Source organism: Rhyacophila brunnea, unplaced genomic scaffold, assembly GCF_057557595.1.
Source record: "Rhyacophila brunnea isolate RB1 unplaced genomic scaffold, BYU_Rbru_1.0 scaffold_20, whole genome shotgun sequence".
NCBI lineage: Eukaryota > Metazoa > Arthropoda > Insecta > Trichoptera > Rhyacophilidae > Rhyacophila > Rhyacophila brunnea.
This window is the reverse complement of record NW_028232860.1, coordinates 3123438-3150183: the sequence shown is the minus strand read 5'-3', so window position 1 is coordinate 3150183 and position 26746 is coordinate 3123438. Positions and strand designations below refer to the sequence as shown.

At 32.6% G+C, this 26746-nt stretch overlaps 1 protein-coding gene across 4 annotated transcripts in view; it reads right to left on the bottom strand.

The window, feature by feature from the left end:
- Positions 1 to 1413: 1413 nt before the first annotated feature.
- LOC147071078 (uncharacterized) overlaps positions 1414 to 26746 on the bottom strand; it is a 330820-nt gene continuing 305487 nt past the window's right edge. For 3 of the 4 annotated variants that reach the window (XM_085948665.1, XM_085948663.1, XM_085948664.1), the window contains 7 exons: positions 24969 to 25163; positions 18528 to 18819; positions 15620 to 15816; positions 10346 to 10405; positions 8859 to 9050; positions 5107 to 5293; positions 1414 to 4332 (listed from right to left, as the gene is read on the bottom strand). In XM_085948665.1, the coding sequence (XP_085804791.1) occupies positions 4169 to 4332; positions 5107 to 5293; positions 8859 to 9050; positions 10346 to 10405; positions 15620 to 15816; positions 18528 to 18819; positions 24969 to 25163 (1287 nt within the window). In that variant the 3' untranslated portion in view covers positions 1414 to 4168. The remainder of the gene's footprint in view (positions 4333 to 5106; positions 5294 to 8858; positions 9051 to 10345; positions 10406 to 15619; positions 15817 to 18527; positions 18820 to 24968; positions 25164 to 26746) is intronic. The other variant, XM_085948666.1, reaches the window with a different exon arrangement.

Here is a 26746-nt window from a genome sequence, read left to right as displayed (position 1 = left end):
GATTTATTTTTTGTAGATATTATAAAATGTATCTAGCTGTCAATTAATTTTTATATTTTATTACTTGATGTATTTTCTTTTGAAAGAAATATCGTAAAAAGTATAATACTTGAAGCATTTTGACTAAAAGTTTTTAGTATTTCGATATTATGTTTATTTTTTATTTAAGTGAATTTTACGAACCGACCAGCTTAAGTTGTATATTTTCTAAGATTCAATACAAATGATAATTAACATCTCATTAATTATAAAAATCTACATCTTTTTTGATACAGTGTCTCATTTGATCTGGTAACCACTTCTGAAAACCCCTAAAGTCCTGTGCAGATTCTGTTCAGTTTAAAACTCTTAATACCTATAAATAAAAGGGAAGACAAACATTGAAATATTTGCATCCTAAATAATATTATAACATATAGTGTAATCAATGATCACTGTGTATTATAACGTGTTTTAAACGATATGTTCAACAAATAGAATCTGCTTGATGTATACAATTTTAACAATTTAAATACATTTAAAATACTGGTAGATATTATGTATTCTGTTCCATAAAACTTTGTATACATATCAGATTAAATTATCAGTTTTAATAATGATTACACCACCCCAAAACTCATTAAGTACAATAGTTTAACATATGACGACATAATAAGTAAATACCTACTCATAATATATTATTATGAGTATTTCAATATCTGACAATGGATGTGAATTTTGATGACAATGCACTAATGCATTCATTTACACCAATTCGGTTAACCATTTTAAATAAGTATTGAGTTATTGTATTTAAAAACAGATACTGCAAGTCTAAAAGTATAATATAAATCCCTAGACCTTTCCGTAGAATTGATAACAATCATTGAAGTGTGTGCCGGCATTTAGATTATTGGATTTATGTACATTTTGAAATTAACATTATTAAAAACAAACTTCTAGATTTGACGTAGTTAGTCAATTATTATTTGTATTGATATCAGAGTCGTGAGATTTAAATTGTTTTTTGACAAGAATGAAAGAAAATATGTTTGGAGGAGTCGTTTGAAAGCTTTATGTTTCGTCATATAAATATTTAAGGGCATTTTTGTGTAATCATATATATTAATAATTTACTCGTAAGCATTCTTGAAACTGTCTTGCTGTATTTTTTTTTTAAACTGTGTCATTTGATTTAGATTCCCAAAGTGCATTTATTAAAGTAATAGATATTATTATATCTTACTATTTTGGCAAATAATTGTGTCATAAAAATTATATAATACATCATTTCTAAGTGTAAATAAGCAAAAATAAATATATATTTTAATGGTAAAAGTGTTTTTTATTATTCATTTAAAATATTACATACAAAATTTATGTTAATGATATAATCATAGACGCTACAAAAAACTTACAAATACGATTAGAAAATAACATGGTAAATTTTACAATATTAATTAATAATTACGAATAAAAATAGTATGTTAAATTTTAAAATAATATCAATCATGGGATTGTAAAAATCAACGTCAGTAGTAGTAATTAAATATTAATTTGTCCGCCCCGCAATTTAAATATTTTAGGAACTGCAAAATTTTGTTAAAGGAAAATATATCTTATATTATCATCACAGAAAAGCCACAAATCAGGAATGTCAAATTTTTTTACAACAATGTTCAATTTGTATTCGTAAAACATATTAATATGAAATATTGTTTGGTAACTAACTAATGAAACATAATAATTATTTCTTAGGGCATATATTTATTACGTATGGTTAATTATATCATTATGTATAAAATTTGAATTAAAAAATTTTTTTTTAATAATATAAGTAATGCAAATATAATTATTATTTATTTAAGGTAATTGGTATTAAATTTAAATTAAAAAATGACTAATTTCTGCAAGAATAAAAGGGAATGATATTAATATTATAAATTATTATAAAAAATGGTTAGGTTAACCTTCAATTAGGTATGCAAGATTTGATCCATTTAACCTACCTGTGTAATAAAATTATTTAAAAAATATGACAGTTTAAGGAAGTTACGAAAGATTTAAATCTAATGTTTTTTAATAGATGGTAATTATTTAAAACATGTTTGATCCAATACAATAACAGAAAAAATAGGAAATAATAAAAACAATTAATGACACATTCGAAGAAAACTGACCCAAAAAACGGCTTTATCAATGTACAAAAATAACTTCAATCATATTGGCGTCATCTTTCGGAAATCATTTGTTTTGATTTGATTACATATTGTAACTAAAAAGAATTTAAGAGTACACAGGTTATGAATAAAAATAAAGTAATAAATACGAAATATCATTGTTATTGAATATTATAAAATACAATAGGCAATTCGGAAAGCCTCTCTATCCGCGTGTTATTTTAGTTAAAAACTAGAGAGCAACACGTTCAGGAAGAACGATGGTGAATCGGAGATCTAAAATTGTCCTGCATGAGGCCTGAACAAAAACTGACCAGTGGTGAGAAAGCATTCGCCATGCGTATAATCTCCGTAATATGTGTTAGAGTAAGGACATATTAATAAAGGAACCGGTAAATGTTAATTTAATAGGCAAACATTGCGAGCACATGTCGCTGAAATATATAGATTTTGAGCGAAATATAAATTTAGTGGTAAATATTTTGAGTCAATTTAGTAGAAAAAATGGTTAACTGTGTTGTTTAAATGTGGTAGCCGTACTGAGAACCAAGATGGTATAACGTGTCCTACGATATTCACGTAACGACATAGCCATCTTCCTAAACATGTCGCACTCTAACCAAAAACAGATGTCACAGAAATCTCAATTTTGCTATTATGTAACGCATACGATCTACGCAAGCGTAAGAGACGGACGTATTTTGAAAATGATTTCTCATGTGCCTAGCCTACCTATTCTATACACAAGGCATAGACAGCTATTGAGTGTAGTTTATCATATTGATGTATCGAGGCGGTTAATTGTTACAATAAGTTAACCATTTGTACTGTCGAAAGGTGCTGTACTTCTCTTAGCTGTGTTAACTTTTAGAGCGAGATAGACAGTTATGACAGTTTAGACGGCTAACTTATTGTGACAATTATAATACCTCAAATACATAAATATGACGAACTATCCTAGATAGCCGCCTTGTGTATAGAATAGATGCGTAGGTATACATAATAGCAAAATGAGAACTTAACACGAGCATGTAATAATGTGTAAATCCATAGAAGCAATTTAAAAATCTTTACCTTGTTAGATATGAGTGTCTTTTCATACAGTGAATTTAATTTAAACCATTGTTACTACGGTGAGTGTCCTAAAGACACCTGAGCACCTCAGTTTCAAAACCGACTTAACGACCATTTCTACTTTTTTTTTTTATATTTCGATGCCAAAATATTTTCTATTTCAATATCTACACGATAAATATACATTCACTTTCGTACCTGCTCTAAATACATAGATAACAGTTGGTAAAATCGTATTTAGTTCAATACCTATCCATGTCCAAAATTTCACAAGGCTTATTTATATCCATATACAACCAATGAAATATTAAACAGAAATGGCCGATTTTTTATCCAATTAGGGCCATCAAGAAAACGTCATTGTAAACACGATTTTACATTTGTTTTCAAAACAACCTAAATCCTTATACTTCACTTTCAAAAGTTACTCAAATTCATATTGTTGACTTTCAAAGCCCGTCAAGTGCATTCATTTTTAAATATTAAATAACTTTTTAAAGGTTGCTTCCATATTATGTAAACCCGGTAGAAATGGTGTTTATAATTATTTCTTCGTTCATTTTATTTTCATTTCATTCATTTTAACTTGTATTCTTTTTATATTAATTGAGCCCACGGCAGTTTTTTTTATTATTTGTCAAATTATTTGGTTAGTGGAGTAAGGCAGTTTTGATAATAACATGCTCAATGACCTTTGATTTTCGTAATTTAAAATTTATATTTGTTACCGAATTTTTTGTTATTAAATGCGTTAATAATTGATCATTATACAGTAAAATAAAATATTAACAACACTGTTATAGACACGTGAAGAAGAATTATATAAGTAGCTCTTGGCAGCGAAATTTAAAATGCTTCTATCGATTTACACGTCGCCAGTCATATTATTCAAAGAAAAGTTTACGACTAAGCTCTTATCTCCTGAGGGTGGCTGGTTACCGCTTCTTGGTGGAGGGTTTGGGCTTGTTGAACTGGAAGTCCTTGCACTTGGGAATGTGGCGCTCGGCAGCCGACTGGTTGAACCTTCGGCCGCAGTGAGGACACGAGACGTAGTCGGACGTGTCAGACGGCGGGGGAGGAGGGAGATCGGACAGCTTTCCTGCAAATCATAAAGGCATAATAGTATGAGTTACATTGACAGTACAAAATAAATGAAGGTTTGGATTTTTACCAATATGGGTAGGGGGTCATTCATACATGACGTCACACGTTTTTGGGACTTTTGAAAACGATGTCGTGACTGAGTTACAAATCCTACGTAAGTTTGTGAGAGAACATGGTAACCCTCAGTGATTGAAGTAGTCACAAAGAGACACTTTTTGTGTCTGGGACATATTCCGAATGTCGCTAGAGAGTGCGACATTCCGAAACCTTGTGGCACAACCTCAAGACAGGGCTCGAAATGGACAGGAGCGCACCGGAGCGCCGTTCCTGTTCGTGAAATCGGTAAAATTATTGCTGTCTCGTGGAAAAAATAATTTGACCGTCTGGAGCTAGATAGGCCATATAATAGAAAATCTAACACACTTATTTTTATGAAATACACATAAAATTTGATTACTATGTCTTCTAACTATGAAAACTATGTATTGTTCTTCAGAAAACTGTCGAGCGCTCCGGTTCGTAAACTTTTCCATTTCGAGCGCTGCCTCAAGAGTTCTGTAACCATGGCCAAACCTCCTTTGCTGCGAGGTGCAAAACGCGGCGAATGTTGTAGGGAAGTGGTGCGATCTCGTGCTTGCCCTATACCCCAATATTCGGGCGTGACATGAATAAGTAAGTAAGTAAAAAACCTGTAAACACGCTGCAATAATTACTGTTATCAATGATAATAATGTATTTCCACATAAATTGGGGTAAATTGATAACTCACCGCCCTTGTTGATATGTGCCTGGACTTTCTTGGCCTCTCGGATGGCGTTGATGAACTCCTCGTGCTTCTTGCGCCAGTTGCTGGGTTTGGGGGGCGCTGCAGCAGCCGCCGCCGGCGAAGCCTTCTGCGCTCCCGTCCGCCCGGTCGCCTTCTTCGCGTGCCTCACGTACGTTTCAGCCTCCGTGCCCTGGTCGATGAAACAATATCGTTAATTTAACGTCATAATATTATATATCTAGGTATATGAATTTCGTGAAAAGTGAAAGAATTTTAAAATCATTCAATAATTATTTTATTACTTTCGTGTATATTTTAAATATTCATACAAATATAGCCACTACATTTGAAGCATATGTATTATACATACACACTGCCTGACAATAAGTAATTCTTATTATATTCAATTAAAAGTGAAACGTTAAAGATGTTTTAGGTATAGGTATTAATTTTTTTTTTAAATTTTATAATGGTAGTATTGCATTGTTAGTTTTATATAATTTACACAGAGAAATGAAACCTTCACTTTTCTAATGAAAAATGTCAATTCTTCATTCTTCTCGTATAAGACTTGAGTGTGATAATCACAGAGACCACACAAATACACAAAATATTTAAAAATGTAACATAGTTTTAATTTAAAGAATTATTTTTAAAACCCTTAGCGCAAAGCTGCAGTGGCAGTGTTCTGTGAAACGGGGCATGTGGCGTGCATGATAAACAAGTGCACACACTATGCATGCTCACATTTCGCCCCGCAAAACTGTGATATTGAATTTTTGATAAATGATAACAGTTAGGTATGTATAGTGTTTATTTTTTTTCAAATATATTTTTAATGTCATCGAATTATATTCATTACGAATTTGCTATGAAAATTTCCTCTCTGGGTATTGACAGTATGGATTATTAAAAGATTTAAGATTACGAGATTAAGAAAAAGTTAGGGGGAATAAAACTGATGAAAACGCGGTGGCATAGATTGTGGCTTTGCCGGTGCCTCTGTATTGCTGTTTTCATGACAATGTGATTTTGTGTTACTGTGACTGGGACTCTGATTTTGTTAATGTATATCTCGAACCCGTACACAACACTCTGCCGCCATACGAGTGAACGAATTTAAGAAAAAAACCATTACGTACTCGCTGCGATCTTTGAAAAACTAATCATCATGACGATGTATACAATAACTGTGTGCCTTTGGGTATTCTGTTTCATCACAAATAACATTTACTTTATTTTACTATCAATTAAATGAGTTAAAAGGGTATTTAAAGGTTTTGTTGCCATTACCGACCCTCCCTCACCCTGCGGCGGTGCAAGACGGAAGGCACGAGACGCGGCGATGTACCGAGGGAAGCGGCGTGTTGAAATATACTCAAAATGTCATTTCTTATGTCTGACGACATCTATGATATATAAATAAACTTGTTGGTTGAAACTAAACTTGTCTATGAAGAGAAATAAATCACTTCCGTTTAAGTCTTTGACAGCAGAAAAGGTTTTATTCTTTTCTTACCAAACCTTGATATATTTCATCATAAAGTAACATGGCGTGACTTCGTGCTTGCTCGATGCCCCAAAAACAGGGTGAAGTAACCAAGTGAACGAGTTAAGTACGCCAATATGTTTTAATTTTTAATCCAGAAACGGATAATGCAGCAACCATACAGTAAACAAAGACAACGGAAGAAAAAAAAAAACTAAAAACAAAGATATGCGACTGAGTTTTCGTCTGCGGTCAATTTATCGTAAACTGTTCACGATTCGAGTTTGAGAAAAACCGGATGAAAGCATCAATAAACATAATATGAGAAATGTGGTAGGAAAATCAATACAATAATGTAACAATTAGAAAAGAATAAAACGTAAAATTGTATGTTGGTATAATAAAATGACGTAGGTACTTAGTAATATAAGCGTTTGAATATTGCAATAAAATAATAATAATTAATGATTTCCATCAGTGACGTCCCTAGGCAGTACCTACTCTCAAACAGCGATGGTTTTAGGTACGCGGATGTCTGATACACTGAAAAGTTTGGAGCAATCCTTTGTTTAAACTAAGATGTCAGTACTTTGTAACAAAGCGTACAGCATCGTCCGCTCAATGGAAAACCACCACTGCTTATGATAGTGTCTGCACCAATTATCGTGGTGTAAAAAATCTCATCCAAAATTGTCATCCTACCTCCAAAATCATTGTGTTATCCAGGCACTTTTATCAATAAGTTAGTTACTTTACGACTATCAAAGCGCCTGGTACGGTTTGTCTGCTACCGTGTCACAAACTCATTAACTCAATAAACTCATTAACCGCTAGATAAAGTAAGTACAAGGTGAATAATTGCAAATACCACGAGAATGATACACTGAACATAACCCAAAAAGTGTGTGTGAGTGAAGAACCAGGGATCCATCAGAGCGCTCCAAGAGCCAGCAATCTGGACTAAATCCCTGTATCAACCGGCCTCCACCAACGTTCAAATCATCAATCTCTAATAGTCCACTAAATATTATCACCAGATAGTATTCATTCCTTAATTTGCCTCCCCTAAGCAACGCATGACCTGCCCGCCCTCACGGGACATCACTGATTGTCATGATTGGAAAATATTAATGATCTTTGTAGTTTTTAAATGAGAAAGCAAGATCAAAAGCGTCCTTTGGTGATTGCGCAAGAAAATAACATCGATTTTATTAAAAATGCTCCTTGCAAATACTTACGTCGGTAAAGCCCTGCGCATAAAAAATAAAATCAAACATAAAACAAACATTGAAATATTTACAAAAGTATGAAGGAAAACACCCTCTAGTGCACGTCATTCATAAAAAGAGTATTTCGAAGTTCTTCTTCAGACATTGCCAGTAAAACTTTAAATGATGCTTCTCGTTCGTTACAACACATTATTTATCCCCGAAAGGATGTGGATTCGTGGCCTGTAGTGTAGGTAAGGAATATGGTTCATTAAAAGGCCAACTATATTCAGGTAGTAGCACTGAATTGAAAATTACGTTGGTAGTGCTAGTTATTGATTATCTTCAAATGCAATGCGGTGACCTGTTTGCAATAAATAAAGATTTTTGATTGCATATAAAATTTCGATCAAACTATTCCCATTTATAATATTAATACTGTCGACTGAAGGTACTTGATAGAATTTGAATTTACAGTACATTACAGTCGGTGTGTGTTTAACTTTGGTGAGTGTACACGGCGCATGAAGATGCCGAAAGGCGAAACCCGGGTCGCAAAAAACGACTTAAATGGAATAGTACAAAACTTAAATCCATTCGAATTTAAATTCCCATTTAATTCAATATGTAACAATTTTCTACAGACAGTTTATCATATTGCATTCGAAGTACATAATATTATGAGCTATTCTAGCACTACCATAGAAGTTTACAAATTCGTATCATGGGCTGACTATTATAGTGGGTCTTGTGTTCATTATGAATAAAAAAAACTTTTTTCATATTTTTTATTAATTTCAGACTACAATAACTAAGTCTCAGAAAACAAATACGAAAACAAACAGCTATTTTAATTATTAACCTTAGTAATTATCTTATAATAAGCCTTAGTTTCACATAGATTATTGAAAGGCAAAACCACATAATATCAATTTGAATTAAATTTTTTGCTGCCCTCGTTTGTCAGACGACAAACGTAAACATTTTGCCTTTCAATATTCGATATAAAAAGACTTAAATATCCTTGGTAAAAAAAATACATAGAATTATCCACTAACCGAAACCCTATGTTTGAGGGCGTCGTACGGCTTCCTCTTCTTCGACGCCGCCTTGGCGCAGATCTCCTCGTGCTTCGCGAGGCGGTCGGGGGCGAACCTCCGCTGGCACACCCTGCAGCATCCCTCGGACGAGGCGCCCGACACGGGCTTCGAGGCCGGCTGTAACGTGACCACGTTACGAACGATTGTCATCTACAAAAATCGGGGCAGCCCCATGGCCAGACACCAGAATGTTCGTGAGTGATAGGTGAAGTATAAAATTGCGTGCAAATGTAACAGTATAGTTTTGTAACATGGGTGTGACAAGAAAAATGAACAAGAAAACCTGCGAACAATTTATGATTATAACTAAGGATTGCAATACCAAATGAAAATATCAATACCGGTATTTTAATATTTCCTATTGTTTACCGGTATTCGTAAAATAATTGAAAAAAAAAAACAAAATACAATATAAGTACAAACAATATACAAAAGTATTTATCAATAATTAATATAATATAATATGTAAAGTTTCTTTAAAATATAAATATTTTATAGCATGTGTTAACATAGACTAAGTACGATTTGATTTAATATAAAACCTTCCATCTTTAAAAATAATTAGTTTTTTATGTCCTATAACGTGTTATGTTTAATATCAGTGTTTCTCAACCGGTGGTCCGCAGAAATTTTCTGGTGGTCCGCGATTTTTTGCCGTTCAAATGCCTATGCTAAGAATTCCAATAAAATATATAAAAACCTGTACACCTGCAAGAGTATTTGTGCATTGTGTTATACTATCAGACATTATTATAGATACGTTACTATATAAATAATATTTTTTATTTCTGCGGTAGCGATCCGCAAAACGATTCTCTTATTTTCTCTTATGGTCCACATGTGTAAAAAGGTTGAGAAAAACTGTTTTATTTTACGAATATAAATTTAAATATGTCAAATAAGCACTAAAACGCGACATATCCAATTTTTGCTTCACAATAAAATATAATAATACGACAAGCTGTGTAAGGAATTTTCCATTTAGTTGTGAATTATTGTTTTGTCCAATATGATTGTAAAGCATTTTTATATGGAAAAGAAAAACTCATAAATTAACATAATCACAGAAAAAAGACATAGGGAATATTGCTGTCGACAGATGTCTATAAAATAAATATTAATATTTCCACAAGGGCGTTTATCCAAGAAACAAACCGTATTCTAAATAATATTGGGAGTGTAAACTTGATGAAATGGTTTGAAAAGACTTTTGACTTTCATTTTATTATCGCGGTTATTGGAATGATCGAAATCATTATTTATGAATGCTATTTATTCGATCAGACTAGGTTAAATGTCAGTCTCTCTCTCTCTCTGTATATATTTTTTCCACTTCATCCCTATTTATGTCAGTTTTATAATATGGACATACATACATAATACAGTGTTAGTATTAATACTTACATGAAATTAATTAAAATATCAAGAATAATAATTATGTTCACCTTTGCCCTGGGTGCATTCATTGTACTAGGAGATGGTGACGAAGACGTCTTCGAAGGAGTCTGTAAATAAAAATAAAAAATACATCAGTTAATTATTATATTTTTACGATAATAAATATTTATGCTTTCAGTGGGTCTATTCTATGCTTATCGACCGCTAAAGTGATAAAGTGAAAAATATTATCAAACTTAGGGTAGGTTTGTATCAAAATATTAGCACTTATTGTAACAATTACACGAAGCCGGTTTTTATTGTTGCAATAAGTGCTATATTTTAACAGTACCTATCTTGCTGCTGTTAAAATATCGCACTTATTGCAACAATAAAAACCGGCTTCGTGTAATTGTTACAATAAGTGCTAATATTTTGATACAAACCTACCCTAAGTTTGATACTATTTATCAATTTAGTGTTCGATAAGTATAGAATAGACCCACAGGGCTTTCAATTATAAACTAAACCCACTTCAAATGCTTCACCTGTGAGATAGAGGATCGCAATTCTATTTATTGCCTGTTCTGTGTATTGTATACAGAGTGTGCCTGCACCTATCTTCAGTAGGGCTATTCTAAATGGTCAACACGGTAACACTTTTCCATTATTTTTATTGCTCCAAAATAGCATGGATATCACACGGAGAAATTCCATAAACATGGCGGTTATCTAGAATAATATTGTTAGCATACGGCACTGCGTCTTACTTGATTCTAAATGCATCCGATTGAATCAAGTATGACGTGTTAAAAATATTATGTAGCAGTGTTATTGAACGATATTTGACAGCTTGCTGTTAACGCGATAATGATAGGCCGTGTTAAAAAAAAAAACAACACAGGTGACAGTTAACTTCCCGGGATAATTAACTATCTGAATACGACATATATTTTTATACTATTTTGGAGTTAAGTGATATTAGAATTGCCCTGCAAATATAGGAATTTTAATTCTAGGCCTTGACGCCAAGAAGCGGTCCTCATTCACATGGGCATTTTAAATCATTAAACAGTCTTAGGTGACTGGTCCCAAGTTATTCCCAACATAAAAAAAACTGTAGACGCCTTACGTTATCTACATTATGCATCATTATAATATGCCCAATTAACACTGATTGGGTAGGTGCGGATTATATTAGAAGGCACGAATTTTTTAAAACATGTAAAAATGTAGCCTGCGGCGCTATTGTACTGTCTGTTAGATGACCATTTTAATACTGGGCTTTGAAATACGTTTGTGCCTTGTGACCTCGACCAAATTTCCATGAATAAGTACATATTTAAAAAAAATATATTGATAGACACTTGAAATATATGTTGTAGATACCTACAGTACAACAAAACAAGACAAAAATGATATTCTAAAAACACATTTATTATTAAACTCTCTATATGAACCATAGTATCCCCAAACAATATAAAAATTGTTTATTTTCAATTTTACGTTAGAAGTAGGTACACTGAGCCTATAATATTATTTTCAGTTACTGATAACAATAATAAATTACAGTATATAATATCTATTGACAGTTTAAACATCAGTATTCTGTTCAATTAGTATATTGCATATCGTTAAAAGAGAAGAAAATTACAAACCTAAATTTGGTTCAATATAATACAACTTACGTATAGATAATAAAGATAACACGTCAACAAATAATTTTCTTGTTAAACCCACTGATAAATTACAATTTAAATTTGTAAATACGCTAATGCGATTAAAATTTTCAATTAATACGGAATATCTTATTCTTGTTTATAAATGGCTGCCTTAGCAACATAACCTAATAATTGTATGAGAGTTGTTTACCATAGCAACATGTTAAAAATAATACTTCGATTTATTGAGGACATAATATTTTCATATATAACTGAGGGGAACAAGTGCCCTGCTTTGGTAATTACCTTTCACAGAAATCCATCAATAAACATTTAAAAATGCTTACTAGCTGATGATAATATTATTATAGAATCAGCATTTTATACAGTAACTTTAAACTTAGGAAAAAATACTTTCGAATAGCAAAGACAAAAATAAAGGTATAATCAATAACAGCGATATATTTTATAAATTATCACGAAGGTAATGTAAACCGGGTTTGGGTCGAAATCCCGAAAGCCGGAATAAGCCCGAAGGCCGAAATCCCGAATGCTGAAATCTCGAATGCCCGAAATCCCGAAAGCCTAAATTCCAAAAGCCGAAATCCCGAATGCCGAAATCCCGAATGCTGAAATCCCGAATGGCCGAAATCCCGGATGGCCAGAATCCCGAAAAATAAAAAAATACAAACAGTAATAATTCTCAACAACTGCCAACTTGAAAGCAAAAAATACTACTTTTTATAAAAGAAAATGCAATAAAAAATATATATAGGTATATAATTTTGACAATTATTAATACAATGAATTATGAATACAAAAAATGGTTTTTTGTCTCTCCTGTAAAATTTGCGCAATTCAATATAAGTGCGAAGATTGCGCAAATTTGTACACGAGAGATAAAAACCCATTTTATACAAAAAAACTGGTTTTTGTGCAATTCAAGAAAAGTGTTAAGATTGCGCAATTTTTTACAGGAATTTTATTTTTCGGGGTTTTTGTCTTCAGGATTCCGGCCATTCGGGATTTCGGCCTACGGGATTTAGGCTTTCGGGATTTCGGCCATTCGGGATTTTGTCCAGCAAACAAGTCCGGAGGAAACCTGGTCTACATCGGAAAAACTCAGCAAACCTTCAATATTACGGTTAATAAAAGTAACAATTATTCAGAATTTTTATACCACCTGATTGAAAATTATCATAGCTTTGTTGACAGTAATTAATTTTAAAATACTCCATCGCATGATTAAACAAATTACACTTAAAAGAAATAGTTTGGAATTTGCAGAAATAATTTAAAATATTGACAGAAATAAAATATGATTTCTCGCCACTATATACATGTGTCCTACCTTCTGCACAGTAAAGCTATAACAACTGTAAACTTTACCAACTACTAATTTATCATATTACATAGCTCCTAGTCCCATCACATAGTAATAACAATAATCATTATAATATTACGTAAAATTTGATACTCATACTTGAAAATGCTCACCATTTGAGCGAAACACGTGACATACAACCCGAGTTTATTGATAAATATATTTTAATAAATTACTACCTAATTAAATGCTGAATCTTTTGAATATATGTAAAAAAACGTAATATTCTAATGGATTTAAGTTTTGTACTATTCATTTTGAGTAGTTTTTTACGATCCAGGTTTCGCCTTTCGGCATCTTCAGGCGATATGTACACACATCAAAAGGCAAATATACACTGACAACGAATACAATAATTAACTCTAACTTATATAAAAAATCAATACAATAAAGTAGGTAAAAACTATTACCCACCTACCTACCTATTAAATCAAGGATTACAATAAAAAAATATACTTATAACAAACAAATTATGAATAGTTGAAGTGTTTGTAAAACAACCCCTACAATAATAATACACTCGATAAGCGCATATAAATCGCCAAAACTTAATAATAGATCATTAGTAATTATAAACAATAAAAATCACTCAAGAGGTGTAAAATCATACATTCTGGGAACAATGGTGACGTAATGGGAATTAATGAAGTTAACTAATGAGTTATACCTATGATATTAGTCTAAAAGTTATTAGTTAAACAATTAATATTCTTACATGATAGGTACCTATTTTTACAACGTTTTTATTAGCCCGTATTCTTGTTTGTCCGGTGGTTGTTTGTCCAGTACAAATCTTGCAATCGATTTTTAAGTAACTTCCCGACTAGTTAGACATTTGAAACTTTTATAGAATATATCAGAACAGATGCCAATGAATTCTTTTAATACTTTAGCCATCTTTAAGCAGAATTGAATTCATTTTCAGTTAATTCTGTTTTGTATGGAAAGTTATTTCAGAAAAATTCGTAAAAAGTAAAAGATTATTATTGGTTGCTAAGGGGGTAGTCCTAGAAACAAAATTATTAATATATACGTGCGTTACTATGGAAATCAAAATGAAATGTCAAAATGATATTTCAGCATTCTATATTTGTTTGTATGTTTGTTTTTTATTTACTTCATAATCAAGTACAAGTTTGAGCATATTGAGCATAATAATTCAACAGAGAATTAAAAAACGTTGTATATAAAAAGTTCTTTTTATCTTGTAATTATTTTTTCTAAGCTTAAATCCAATAGAATTTAAATTCAAATTTCATCAAGTACCTTTGGTCGATAGTATTAATATTAAAACGTAATTTTGTACTTTTAAATTACCTACCTACTTTCCTTATATAGAAAAACGGAATTAATAAGACATGTTTGACAGTTGACAGTTAATTGCGTATTGGCAGCTAATTACAAGTTAATCATTAATTACCTGATCAATACGTGTAATTACGAATTGATTGAATACGAAATAATTAATATCTATGGACAGTAAGACATAGTCAATGCTATAATTACCCATAACAAATGACAGGATAATTACATTTCATTGTTTTTTTTTATATGGGAGCGATAGGTGAAAAGTGGAAATATTATTTTTACTTTCATTATAAATATTTTTTTTGTAGCATTTCCTAGACAATTAAAAAATCGGAAACATATTGTATATTATATTGTTATTACCGAATAAGGAAATAAAAAAAAACGTAGGCGGGTAATTATTTCGAAAACATTTTCCAAACAGAAAAACTCAATGAAAACAGTTCATTGGTATATTAAGTTTATTATGTAGATTGTAGAATCTGACTACAATATTTAATGCAGGATAAATGAGTCGCCTAGAGTCATATAACTCACATTTTGCAATTTTGAAATTGTTGAGTTAAATACTCTATTATAAAGAAAAATACTTGACTATCAAGTTTCATGTGAAAATCATTGACAAAGTTGACTGTTGGTGTCATAACTCACATTTTAATGAATAATGTGAGTTTTGTCATCAAGGCCTTTCCAAGCAATCAGGGAACTCTATTTCTTAGTGTGCTGTGTGTCTGCAACCTTAGGAGTATTATCTACATTTAAAAAAATGTAAATCGACTAACTCACTCAGTTCAATGTTTCTCATCTAATTACAAAAAACAGTGCTCTGGTGGTTTTTTTGTCGATTTTTGGAATTTGTGAGTTATGAGTTATGACTCTAGGCAACTCAAATACATAATTACTGAAAGTACTCAGAGAGATAAGGATCTGTTTAAGCGCTGACTTAAAAAAATTGTCTTATAGATTTCATAAGAAAAAATATAACACACCTTTGGCATGGGCCTCTCATGAGCTGGTGACTTCAACGGTGCTGGTTGAGGTTTGGTAAGACTTGGAGACGCCGCAGCAGCTGCGGGACGCGGCTTGGAAGCTGTCGGTCTGACTGTCCTCATAGTGGGGCTGGCTGTGGTTTTCTCTTTGACTTCGCCATGGTTTATCGAATTTCTCGGAGCGATCCTTTCTTTGACTGCAATAAAGATTACGTATGAGTTGTATAATTCATTGTTAAATAGAATTTGATTAAAATACATTAGAAAATAAAATCACAGAACAATTCAGGTTTCGCCTGGCGTATGGCTAAAACTCCTCTGGGGAAGGCATACATGTTTATGACTTCATGATATAATATATACTCCATGTTCTGAATCTCATCACATTCGCAAAGTAATGACTCTTTCAAGCCCCATTTTATACATAATAATATAATCACATCTGGAATGCTCACATCGAATTTGGTTCAGAACAGAGAACACAAATTACATACTGAGAACTGGCTTACCCTACCAGGTGTGGTATAACAGGGCACGAATCTCGAGCGTGGAGAAATATGGGATACACTTTAACACGTGATAAAGTATATGTTATCTTTACCATGTGTTAAAGTTTGTCACGTAAACGAAACACATTCAATATTTAAGGACAGCTGGCACACTTTATGTTCCTTGAGTTTTATGGCCTAAAATAATAAAGCGAACTTGCTTCAAAACCTAGGTTCATGGCGACTGGCTTTACCATTTCTATTTCTTATTAACCTTCCCTTTGCGATGTTAATAAATTCCACCCGTTCCGGTGATGTCACATTGGGTTACCATACAAGATTGAAAATATTACAGTAAGTAAAATGGAAATACCTATTTTGGCAACATACATAAGTCTTAAATAAGGTTTAATTCAATCATTATTTTTTGCTATTTGTTTTATCTATAAAATTATCAAAAAGACATCAAAACTTAATTATAATTATATAAGTATTTCTATACATTATTACAGACTATAAGACATAATGCTATTTTGATCTTACCCCGACTTTCATATCTCTTTCTCACAATTGAGTATGTCTCTCTTTGTCGCATATACTTTTAGATTTATCTCTTTTGTTCGTAATGGAATACGACGCTTTGTTTGCAATATGCAATTTGTGACAGGTTGATGTTTAATTTAATAAAACGCATTTTTTTGTAGTATTAATTCCACTTTTAATCAATAAATTAGGACCGGTTTCGTCCGCCTCAGAGGGACATTTTCAACTCTCTACTATAAAAAAATTGCGTTTTATTAAATTAAACAACAATACAATGCAGTTCCACCATGAATTGACAGTTAACAAAATAAAAGAAAGAAAAATATGACAGGTTAATGAAATCTGACAGATATCTACAAATTGTATGTATTTACTGTATAATGCTATCAATTTAGGAAACGATAACAGTTTAATTAGATGGAATATAGGCGATTCTAAGAATATCCGAAATATGAAGACGACTTAGTGAATATTAAATAAAATATTCGCAGTTTAATGGGCAAGGTAACAAAGGTGACATTACAGTAACGGGAGTGTTAATCTGCCATGTGGTTCAGACAAACGCCATATATTTGCGTGGAAGCTTAAAGCCAGGAAGCTCATTCATGGCATTCAAATTCGGTAATTGTAACTTTCAAAATTATTGTAACGACAACAAAATATGGCCCGCTAAACTAATATAGTAATATCGATTCTTACATCAATTTTACAGGTTATTGAATTTTTTTGCAATTTTTTCTATTGCTGGATATTATGTTATGATCATCCAACTACATATACACCAGTGGCGAAGGGTGGAGGTAGGCTGTTAAGATCCGACATAAATAGTGTACACTAAAATTTGTCAGTCAAACCTATTTGTTTTCATTGAACAAAGACTACAATGAGTAGATGGTGCTAGTTAGTTTTTAAAATTCTATTAAACTCTGTCAAAATCAACCCATAATAGTTGAGGTAGTTATACTATGATGGGCGATCCGACAAAAATAGTGCACACTTTTTCAGTCATACTTATTTGTTTTCGTTGAATTATTACAGATGGTGTTTTTTTTTAATTCATTAGACCCTGTCTAAACAAAACCATAGGCGATAAAAAAATTCTTCTATCTATAAAATATCTTAAAGTATAATGGAATAATTTTAGATATTTTATAGATAAGCGAATATTTTTTTACTATTATCTACTATGGCTTGGATTTTTCTTCTTTTTTGATGGCGCTACAGTCTAAGTTGAGCCCTGGCCTCGTCAACCGCCGTCCTCCAACCGGAACGGTCCTCCGCACGTCTTTTCCAGTTCCTGATTTTTAGCAGCTGGTTGGCATATTTTGTAATGTTATCACCCCATCGTGAGCGTAGCTTTCCCACTGGCCTTTTCCTCCCTGGGTTTCCTTCGAGGATCTTCTTCGGTATCCGTGACTCAGGCATCCGCTGGACATGGCATGCCTAGTTTAGCCTCTGGAGTTTTATGAAGGTGGAGAGTTTTGAATCTTGGTATAAGCGGTATAGTTCCGTGTTGTATCTAACTCTCCACTCCCCACCATCATTCATGGGTCCGTATATCCACCTCAGGATCTTTCTCTCAAAGCAGTCCACCATTTCAGCTGCTTTTATATTCAGCGTCCACGACTCGCACCTGTTTGCAATGACTGTGCACATGGCGGTTTTATAGAGCCGGGTCATGGCTTGGATTATGCAGGGTGTAATTGAATTTTAAAAACTAACGAACACTATTTTACGTATTGTAGTTTTAGTTCAATGAAAACAAATACCTACGTTTGATTGTCAAAGTTTAGTGTGCACTATTTATGTCAGATCTTAACAGCCTACATCCACCCTTCGCCACTGATACACGATATAGTTTAGTTATAATTTCTTACCATTGCTTAATCCATTTGATGTATTACTGACTCTGGCATCACTTTTGGCTGGTCGTCGACTGAGGAGTGATCCGCCAACATTCGGAAGTTTGTTGGTTGCCAACCCTTTGCCAATGTTTCCATTGCTGGTAGCTGGAGGGTCTATGTCCAGCCTCTGCAGGGCGGCAATGCTCTCTTCGTAAGGGAACTCTTCGTCGTTCAGATTGTAGTCAGCGTCTTTGTCGGATTCGAAATTGTGACTTCTGGTTATCGACGATGACTCTTCAATATTGTTATTTATTGATGATGTTTTCTGTAATGACAATGACGAAACCATTAATATATTACCTATACACTGGCAGTGGTGCACAAACCATGGCCCGCGGGCCGCATGCGATTCAAAATAACAAGTAGTTAATCACCAAATCTTTCATTGAATATGACCAAATTGTAATTTCCTATGCAGGGTTGGCAAACCTTTTTACGTACGGGTGCCAAAATTTCCCTAATATTATTTTTCGGCTGTCTGACGTGCCGAGCAGTTTTTCATGGAGAAAATGGTTTTTTTAAGAATTTTAGGTACTGTTCGGTTATCAGGAATACAGTGGAAAACACATGTTGAAAATACCTGATATACTGGATTATTTGTTAGTTTGGGTTAGGTTAGGTTGGGTTAGGTTAGGTTAGGATTGGTTAGGTTAACCTAACAAATAATTCAGTTTATCGGCTATTTTCAAAATGTGTTTTCCGCTGTATTCCTGATAACCGAATTTTATTAAAAAATGATGATGTGTTATATACCTCACAGAATATAACACACATATAGCTTTATCACTTTTTTTCAATTACGCCATACATTTCGATCCACCAATTTTGAAACTGTCTACAGAATTACTACTACTAGCTCACCAAATTTTTGTTTTGGTGCAGCCATTTTTTGTGGGTAGAAATGAAATTGTTTGTTAATGTATTATAAAGCCTGGTTCATATGCATAACTTGGCATCAGAATTGCTCCAATCTGATGAGGCATTCTCTCGTTACAGTGGTTTCAAGCTCAAGTATTGTAAATCGATCAAAATTAAAGGTTCACGGTACCGCATCCCCTGCCGCCTGATAAGGTTAGTGCGATATTATTATATGTGACGAATAAAGCCTAAGGCCCAACTTATCCGATTATATATTTACATTAAACGCAATGCTTATTCTTGAAGAGTATTTTGCCTGTTATCTATTTTTTTCTCTTCAAACGCGTGCCATAGGTTTGCCACTGGTATAGTTTATGTTTTATGACGTATGTAGCTTTTTATACGTATTTAAGTTATATTGTGTTACTAGATAATGCAAGTAAAAAAATCCATGTTTCCAATGTCAGAAAAGCGACAGCATTGACACATAGCTAGAAGGAGAGAAATATAAATATTTCCTCTCAATATGAGAAATTTGTCAATTTTCGATAAGTCAATCTCTCCCGATCTTAAGCTCTGGCAATAAAATTTAATGTATCGGAGAAAAAAACATAAAATGACTTTGACCTAATTGTATTGAATGGATGGATGCAAAACACGATGTTTTATTTTATTTGCCGTATAAATAATACGACAGAGATGTAGATATATCGACCTACTTATCTGTTAGAGTGTTAGACGATATTAATTCGCGAATTGATTGTAAATGGATGTCCTTCGATTTTAATACATAATTCAATTCCTTATCTTGCAATAAATTCGAGAAACGTCTGCAATAATTTTGGCTTATTAAAGTATTTTTTTTCGAATCCATACGTGATATAAATGAGTACTCAGATATTCTTTATTAATGGTGTTGCCTGTCAATTTATCTTGGTGTTTATAATTATGTAGTATGAGCGTACCTCAGCGAAACGGCAAATAATTTTCAACAGTATGTGCGACGAAATTTCTCACTAGTCACTAATCGGAGACCGATAGTAGAGGTGTCCGCACGTCGATTTGTTTTGTCATGGCGTCGGATGAAAATATTCTTAAATCGTGTAAAGATGCTTTACGTATGCACTTAAAAAAGAAAACATGTCAATGAATATACTATTATTATTAGTAATATAACAATAAACATGACATTAAATGAACGCATGTTGGATTTTTATGACAAATTATATTTCGTTCGGCACGCGTCATTTGCACAATTCGCGCATCGCTTAGCCACGATCTTTTTAGACCATGCCTCAACTGATGTATAGCCTTAAATAAAATAAAATAAAGTATAATCGGCCTTAAGCGGTTTAAGCGCTAGCCTATTGCGTCGCGGGTTTCAGGTTCGAATCCTTGGTCTGACAAATAGGTACACATATTGTTTTTCAATTTGTGTATGAGTCAGAGTATGGACCTAATAGGTTGAGCAAGTGGCATCGATTTCTCGTAAAAACAAAATCTGTCAATACAAACCTCCCCATAGAGGCCCCACTAGAGGCCCATATGATTCTATTAGGATCGGACATGGTCGGAAAAATAGGTATATAACAGTGGCGTGCGGTTAATACATGCTGTAGATACAACGCATCCCCAGAAATAATCGATAAAGTACCTCGTATTTATTGTGTAATTATAATAAATGGTAAATCATATTATTTAACTATACTTCGTCGACTGACTGAATAGTAGTAGATAATATTACGTGATTATTTTTAGAATATCTCAGAGCACTACGAAATACTACATAGGTACTAAATTTGTTACAATACCCTGTAACAAATAGTGGATATCTATACGTATTTTTTAATCAGCATCCTTAGACGCAAAAAAAAAACAAAGCACGCCACTGGTATAGGTATAATACGTATTCGACATAATTGAATAACGATCTCGATTATTTTGATGGATATTCTCAACTGACGACTAAAGTGGACGAAGCAGGTCCTGATCATTATTAAATTAAATGGAATACGTACTATAATCTGTCACCCAGCTGGTCTGTTTGTCACGCATATTAAAAATTTGCTGTAACAGTAAAAAAATCGTCGCCTGCGTCGTTATTTTACTTCAAGAATATTAATATTTTATAATATTGTGTGAAAATACTCGACAACTTTATAATTCAAGTAGATGTTTTCAAAAATACCAAAAACTGCTAAAATTCCACTTAATACCGACAATTTTAACTCGAACACAATTTGGAAAATGCTTGTAAAGTGTCAAATTGTTTTAAATCTTAACGATAGGTAAGGGCCCCGTCAAAAAATCTATCCTGGGGGCCCGTTTCAGGATGTGGGGGCCATGCTTAACATAATTACATTGATGATACCAATGATGATGAAGAGATGCTGTTGTTGTGTAAGTTGTAGACCTTATTTAACATATTTTTTTATATTGATACATGTGAGACCCCCTGGCCACCTTCGGTGACCTAAGCTATGTTGTTTAGAACTGGTAAATATAAATATAAATATGGACAGACCTTGAATTTAACTAAAATTATGGTAGGATAATTATTGAGTGTTAAACAAGTACAAGTGATATACAATAAATTAATGAAATTAGTTAGTAGCAGTTTTCATATAATCACATATACCTATCTACCTATTAATTATTGATGATACAGGATTCAAACGTGTGTCTGCATTGTACGACTAGATAAATTAAAGCACTTTATAGCCAGCATCTCCTATATATTATTATCCTAAGAGATTTTGGAAAATACGTCAATTTTTTTATTTAAATACCACTTTGTTGATTATTAAAGGAATTCACTTCAATTTTTGGAGTCCCGAATCTACTTCCATTTGAATCGGGCACAATCTGATAAAACTCGACACAATCACAGATAAAATCGTTTTTAAATCGCGTTTTATATCCGTCACCATACATTTTCGCATCTTGCCTTTCGTCTACCGCAAATCGATTATAATGTCGCTTAATTCTTTCTATATAATCAATATTGCAAAATATCTCAATTAATATTCCACAAAATTATTCAAATCTGTAAGTAGCACATTGGCGTATTCTTGAGTCTAACACTAAATAAATACATATTTCCTCACTAATTATTACGAAAATATAATCCAAAACCACTTCACTGCCACTTATCTGTCAAACTGAAATATATGATTGATTTTCAATTGTTTTCGCCTATAACAAGTTCATTTGACGTGTCAGAATTCAAATTTAGAATTTGCAGAAACAATCGAAAAATGTGACATTTCTATTAGCATGTTAAAAATAATCAATTTCAATCAAGACATTTTTATTGTAAGATGAGTTTTCTATTAATTAATAACAAATTTGATTTTTTTAAATACTTCTTTGTGGCTGTTCACGAACTCTTTTTTATTGAATAATTAGGCTACTAATTTCGATAGATTACAATATAGTCATATTAAGTTGCCATTGCAAACAATGAAATAAATTAATACGAATTGTTATAGTTAACAAAATTTGTGATATTGTATAATATCTACCTATTTTTACCATCCTTATCATCATCAATCTGGACCTATCCACTGCTGGATGAAGGCCTCCTCAGCCTTATTATACTCCTTACTTACACATGAATTATTATATTTATCAAAATCAGTGATATTATACTATCTACCTATCTATATTTATAATGCCATTATTATCACGAGCCTTAATAAATCCACTCTGGATGACGGCCTCTCTACGTTGATTGTATTCTTGATAGTCTTGAATTTCATCATCATCATCAATCCACTGCTGGATGAAGGGTTTGTTTTAACGAATTTGTGATATTATACTTATTTCTATCATCCTTATCATCATCGACCTGAACCAATCTACTGCTGGATAAAGGCCTCTCATAGCCTGATTATACTCCTTTCTGTCATATGAATTGCTGTATTTATCAAAATTGGTGATATTATATTATATCTATTTATATTATATCATGAGCCTGAATTAATCCACTGATGGATGAAGGGTTCCGCAACCAGATTCTACTACTATAGGTTTAACGAATTTGTGATATTATACCTATTTCTATAGTCCTTATCATCATCGACCTGAACCAATCCACTGCTGGATAAAGGCCTCCCTAGCCTGATTCTACTCCTTTATGTCATTTGAATTACTGTATGTATCAAAATTGGTGATATTATATTATATCTATTTATATTATATCATGAGCCTGAATCAATGCACTGATGGATGAAGGCCTTTCTAATTTGTTTGTATTTCTGTCGGTCATACGGTCATATGAATTGCTATATTTATCAAAATTGCTGATATTATATTCACCCATTCATAATATTGTCATTATCATCATCAACCAAGATCAATCCACTGCTGGATGAAGGTTATCCCAACCTAATTCTACTCTTATTAGTCATATAAACTGCTATATTTTTTTAAATTTGTGATTTTATATACCTACCCATTTATATCGTCATTATCGTCATCAACCTGTATCAATCCACTGCTAGATGAAGGCCTCTTTAAGCTGATTCCACATTTTTAGGTTTTATAAATTCCTGTTTTTATCAGAATTGGTCTATTCCTCTCAGATATAATATGTATTGTTTTATTATTTATTAACATTTGTCTCAATATGAATGTCCCGCACTGGAAAACTATATTAGTTAAGGTTAATTTTGAATTCAAATTTGATTTTGTAAATATTATTCTATGGCTGCAGGCATTTATTTTTTATAGACAATGAAATAAAACAATGTTTAAATTTGTTTTTTATGCTGCTAACCTTTTTTTAATATGTAAATGGGACCCGAAAGAGATTAATATTTTGATATAATGGATCGCTTTTTAAGATAATCACATATTATTGCTGTATATTCGAACGAATGAGATGCATAATTATTTATCATATTTAAATGCACATACCTACACATATATTGTATTAAAATTAAAATGTCATTGGTAGCAATCGGCGATTCTGCTAGGCCTAGCAGCCTGAAGTGGTGTCAGACGATATTGTGAAGGCCAGACTCCAGAATAGACTACGCATACGACTCCAAATTTGTATGGCAGTGACGACATGCAAATCGTAAAACTGACAAATCAGCGAAATGTCAAACTGTCTAACGTGAATGAAAATCCATCCCGAAGAGAAAACTATGGCGCCGTCTATACATACTTTACAATTATATTAAAATCCAACACCATGTCATTATAACGAAAAGCTGTCTGCAAGACCTAGCGAGACAGACTGGCGAGAGCCAGCTGGCTCAGCTAGTTAGAGTATAATATACCACAAAAATTGTGTATAAAATGTCATTATTGTTTCCATGGCAACCGTATATTATTTGAATGTTTTTGCTTGACTGTCATTTTTCTGATATTAAAAATATTAATAAACATAAAGAAATATAAATATTTTTTCATCGAGTAGTAATAAAGAATCGTTTGACAAAGAGACCTCATTTTCAGGACGCTGAAAACAAATTGTATGTAACGATAGGTACATCAAAACGTATTCAGCCAATTCTTGGAACCTCAATTAATATTTTCTCTATTTACCCTAGTTTCAAGAGTGACTTCAGTGTGTCTAGTCTCCCCGTCGCTGTGACTCGTGACAGTCTTGTGGAACCCGTTCCTCGTCACCAGAGCTCCTTGCTTTGATACTCCGTTTCCTTGGCCAGCATTTGGGAGTGGCTGAAGCGGGTAGCTCTTGTCGATGCCTTTCGTTCGTCGTTCTTCGAACATCTGTCGGACCTGGAAGAAGAAGAAAAGAGTAAGTTTTTGTTTAAAATACAATAGTTAATAATAATTCATTGCAAACTCAGCTACATTTTATGTAAAAAAATATCTGTAATTTTGTAACCATGTCCGATCCTAATAAGATCACAATATGGGCCTTCACAGAGTGCAGGTTTGCATTAACAGATATAAAAGAGTTATATAATATAATAAAAAAAAACTATCCACCTATCCATTATTGAATATTTAGAGAATTATGAAAAAAAGTTGTGTTTTTTTTTTAAAATAATAATTTAAAATTTATAAATCAACCCATTAACCACACAATATACAAATTAGCATAATTTTATTTATCATTAGAAAAACATGAATAAAAACGTTTTAATATAATAACATCTTATATTTTAGATAAAGTGTATAGTTCTATTTTTGATGTAACGTGTATTTTCAAAAACCGATAAGTTTACATAGAGATAAAATCTAATAAAAAACACAACTTTAATATTTATCCTTGAATGTTGAAAACTATATTTTGTCACTGTGCAAACCGGCAAAAAAAATGCAATGGTTTAATAATATTATAAATTAGATTATCAAATAAACTAAATATTATATGTCAATACCTACTGTGTATTCAACAAAACAAATAACTCCAAAACTCATTAAGAGCGTACATAAGTGAAATGGCAAATAATTTTCAACTGTATGTAGAACGAAATTACGGCCGCATTGTCATTCGGAGAGCGATAGTCGAGGCGTCCGCATGTCGATTCGTTTTGTCATGGCTTCGGATGAAAATATTCTTAAATCGTGTAAAGATGACTAAAAAACTTTACGTATGTACTTAAAAAAGAAAACATGTCAATGAATATACTATCATTATTATTAGGAATATAATAATAAACATAACATTAAAAGGACGCATGTTGAACTTTTATGACAAATTATATTTCGCTCGGCTTCCGTCATTTGCACCCGCGACCCGCATTCTGCGCATCGTCTAGTCACGATCTTTTTAGGCTATGCCTCAGCTGAGGTATAGCCTTAAGGCACTTCAGCTGGAGCATGGTCTAAAACGATCGTGACTAAGCGACGCGAAGATTGTGCAAACGACGCGTGCAGAACAAAATATAATTTGTCAAAAAAAAATCAACATGCGTCCATTTAATGTTCTGTTTATTGATCTATTAGTAATAATAATAATATATTCATTGACATGTTTTCTTTTTCAAGTAAATGGGTAACGTTTTTTAGTCATCTTGACACGATTTAAGGATTAATACCCCCGTCGCCATCACAAAACAAATTGACGTGTTCACATCTCGACTTTCGCTCTCCGATTGCCGAGTCCGAAATTTCGTCGCACCTATAGTTGAAAATTATTTACCGTTTTACTGAAGTATGCTCTTAAAATATCAAACTACAGGACTTGTACTTATTATAAATTGACTGAAGTTAAATAAATGTAGGTGGTTTACTTATAGAAAATACTTAAAAATCAAACGCCGATCTATAAATGACGTTTATCTTACGCAATTTAGGACCTATAAGTAGAAACCGTGCCATTTTTCAGGCGGCTGTCGATAAAACAAACTATT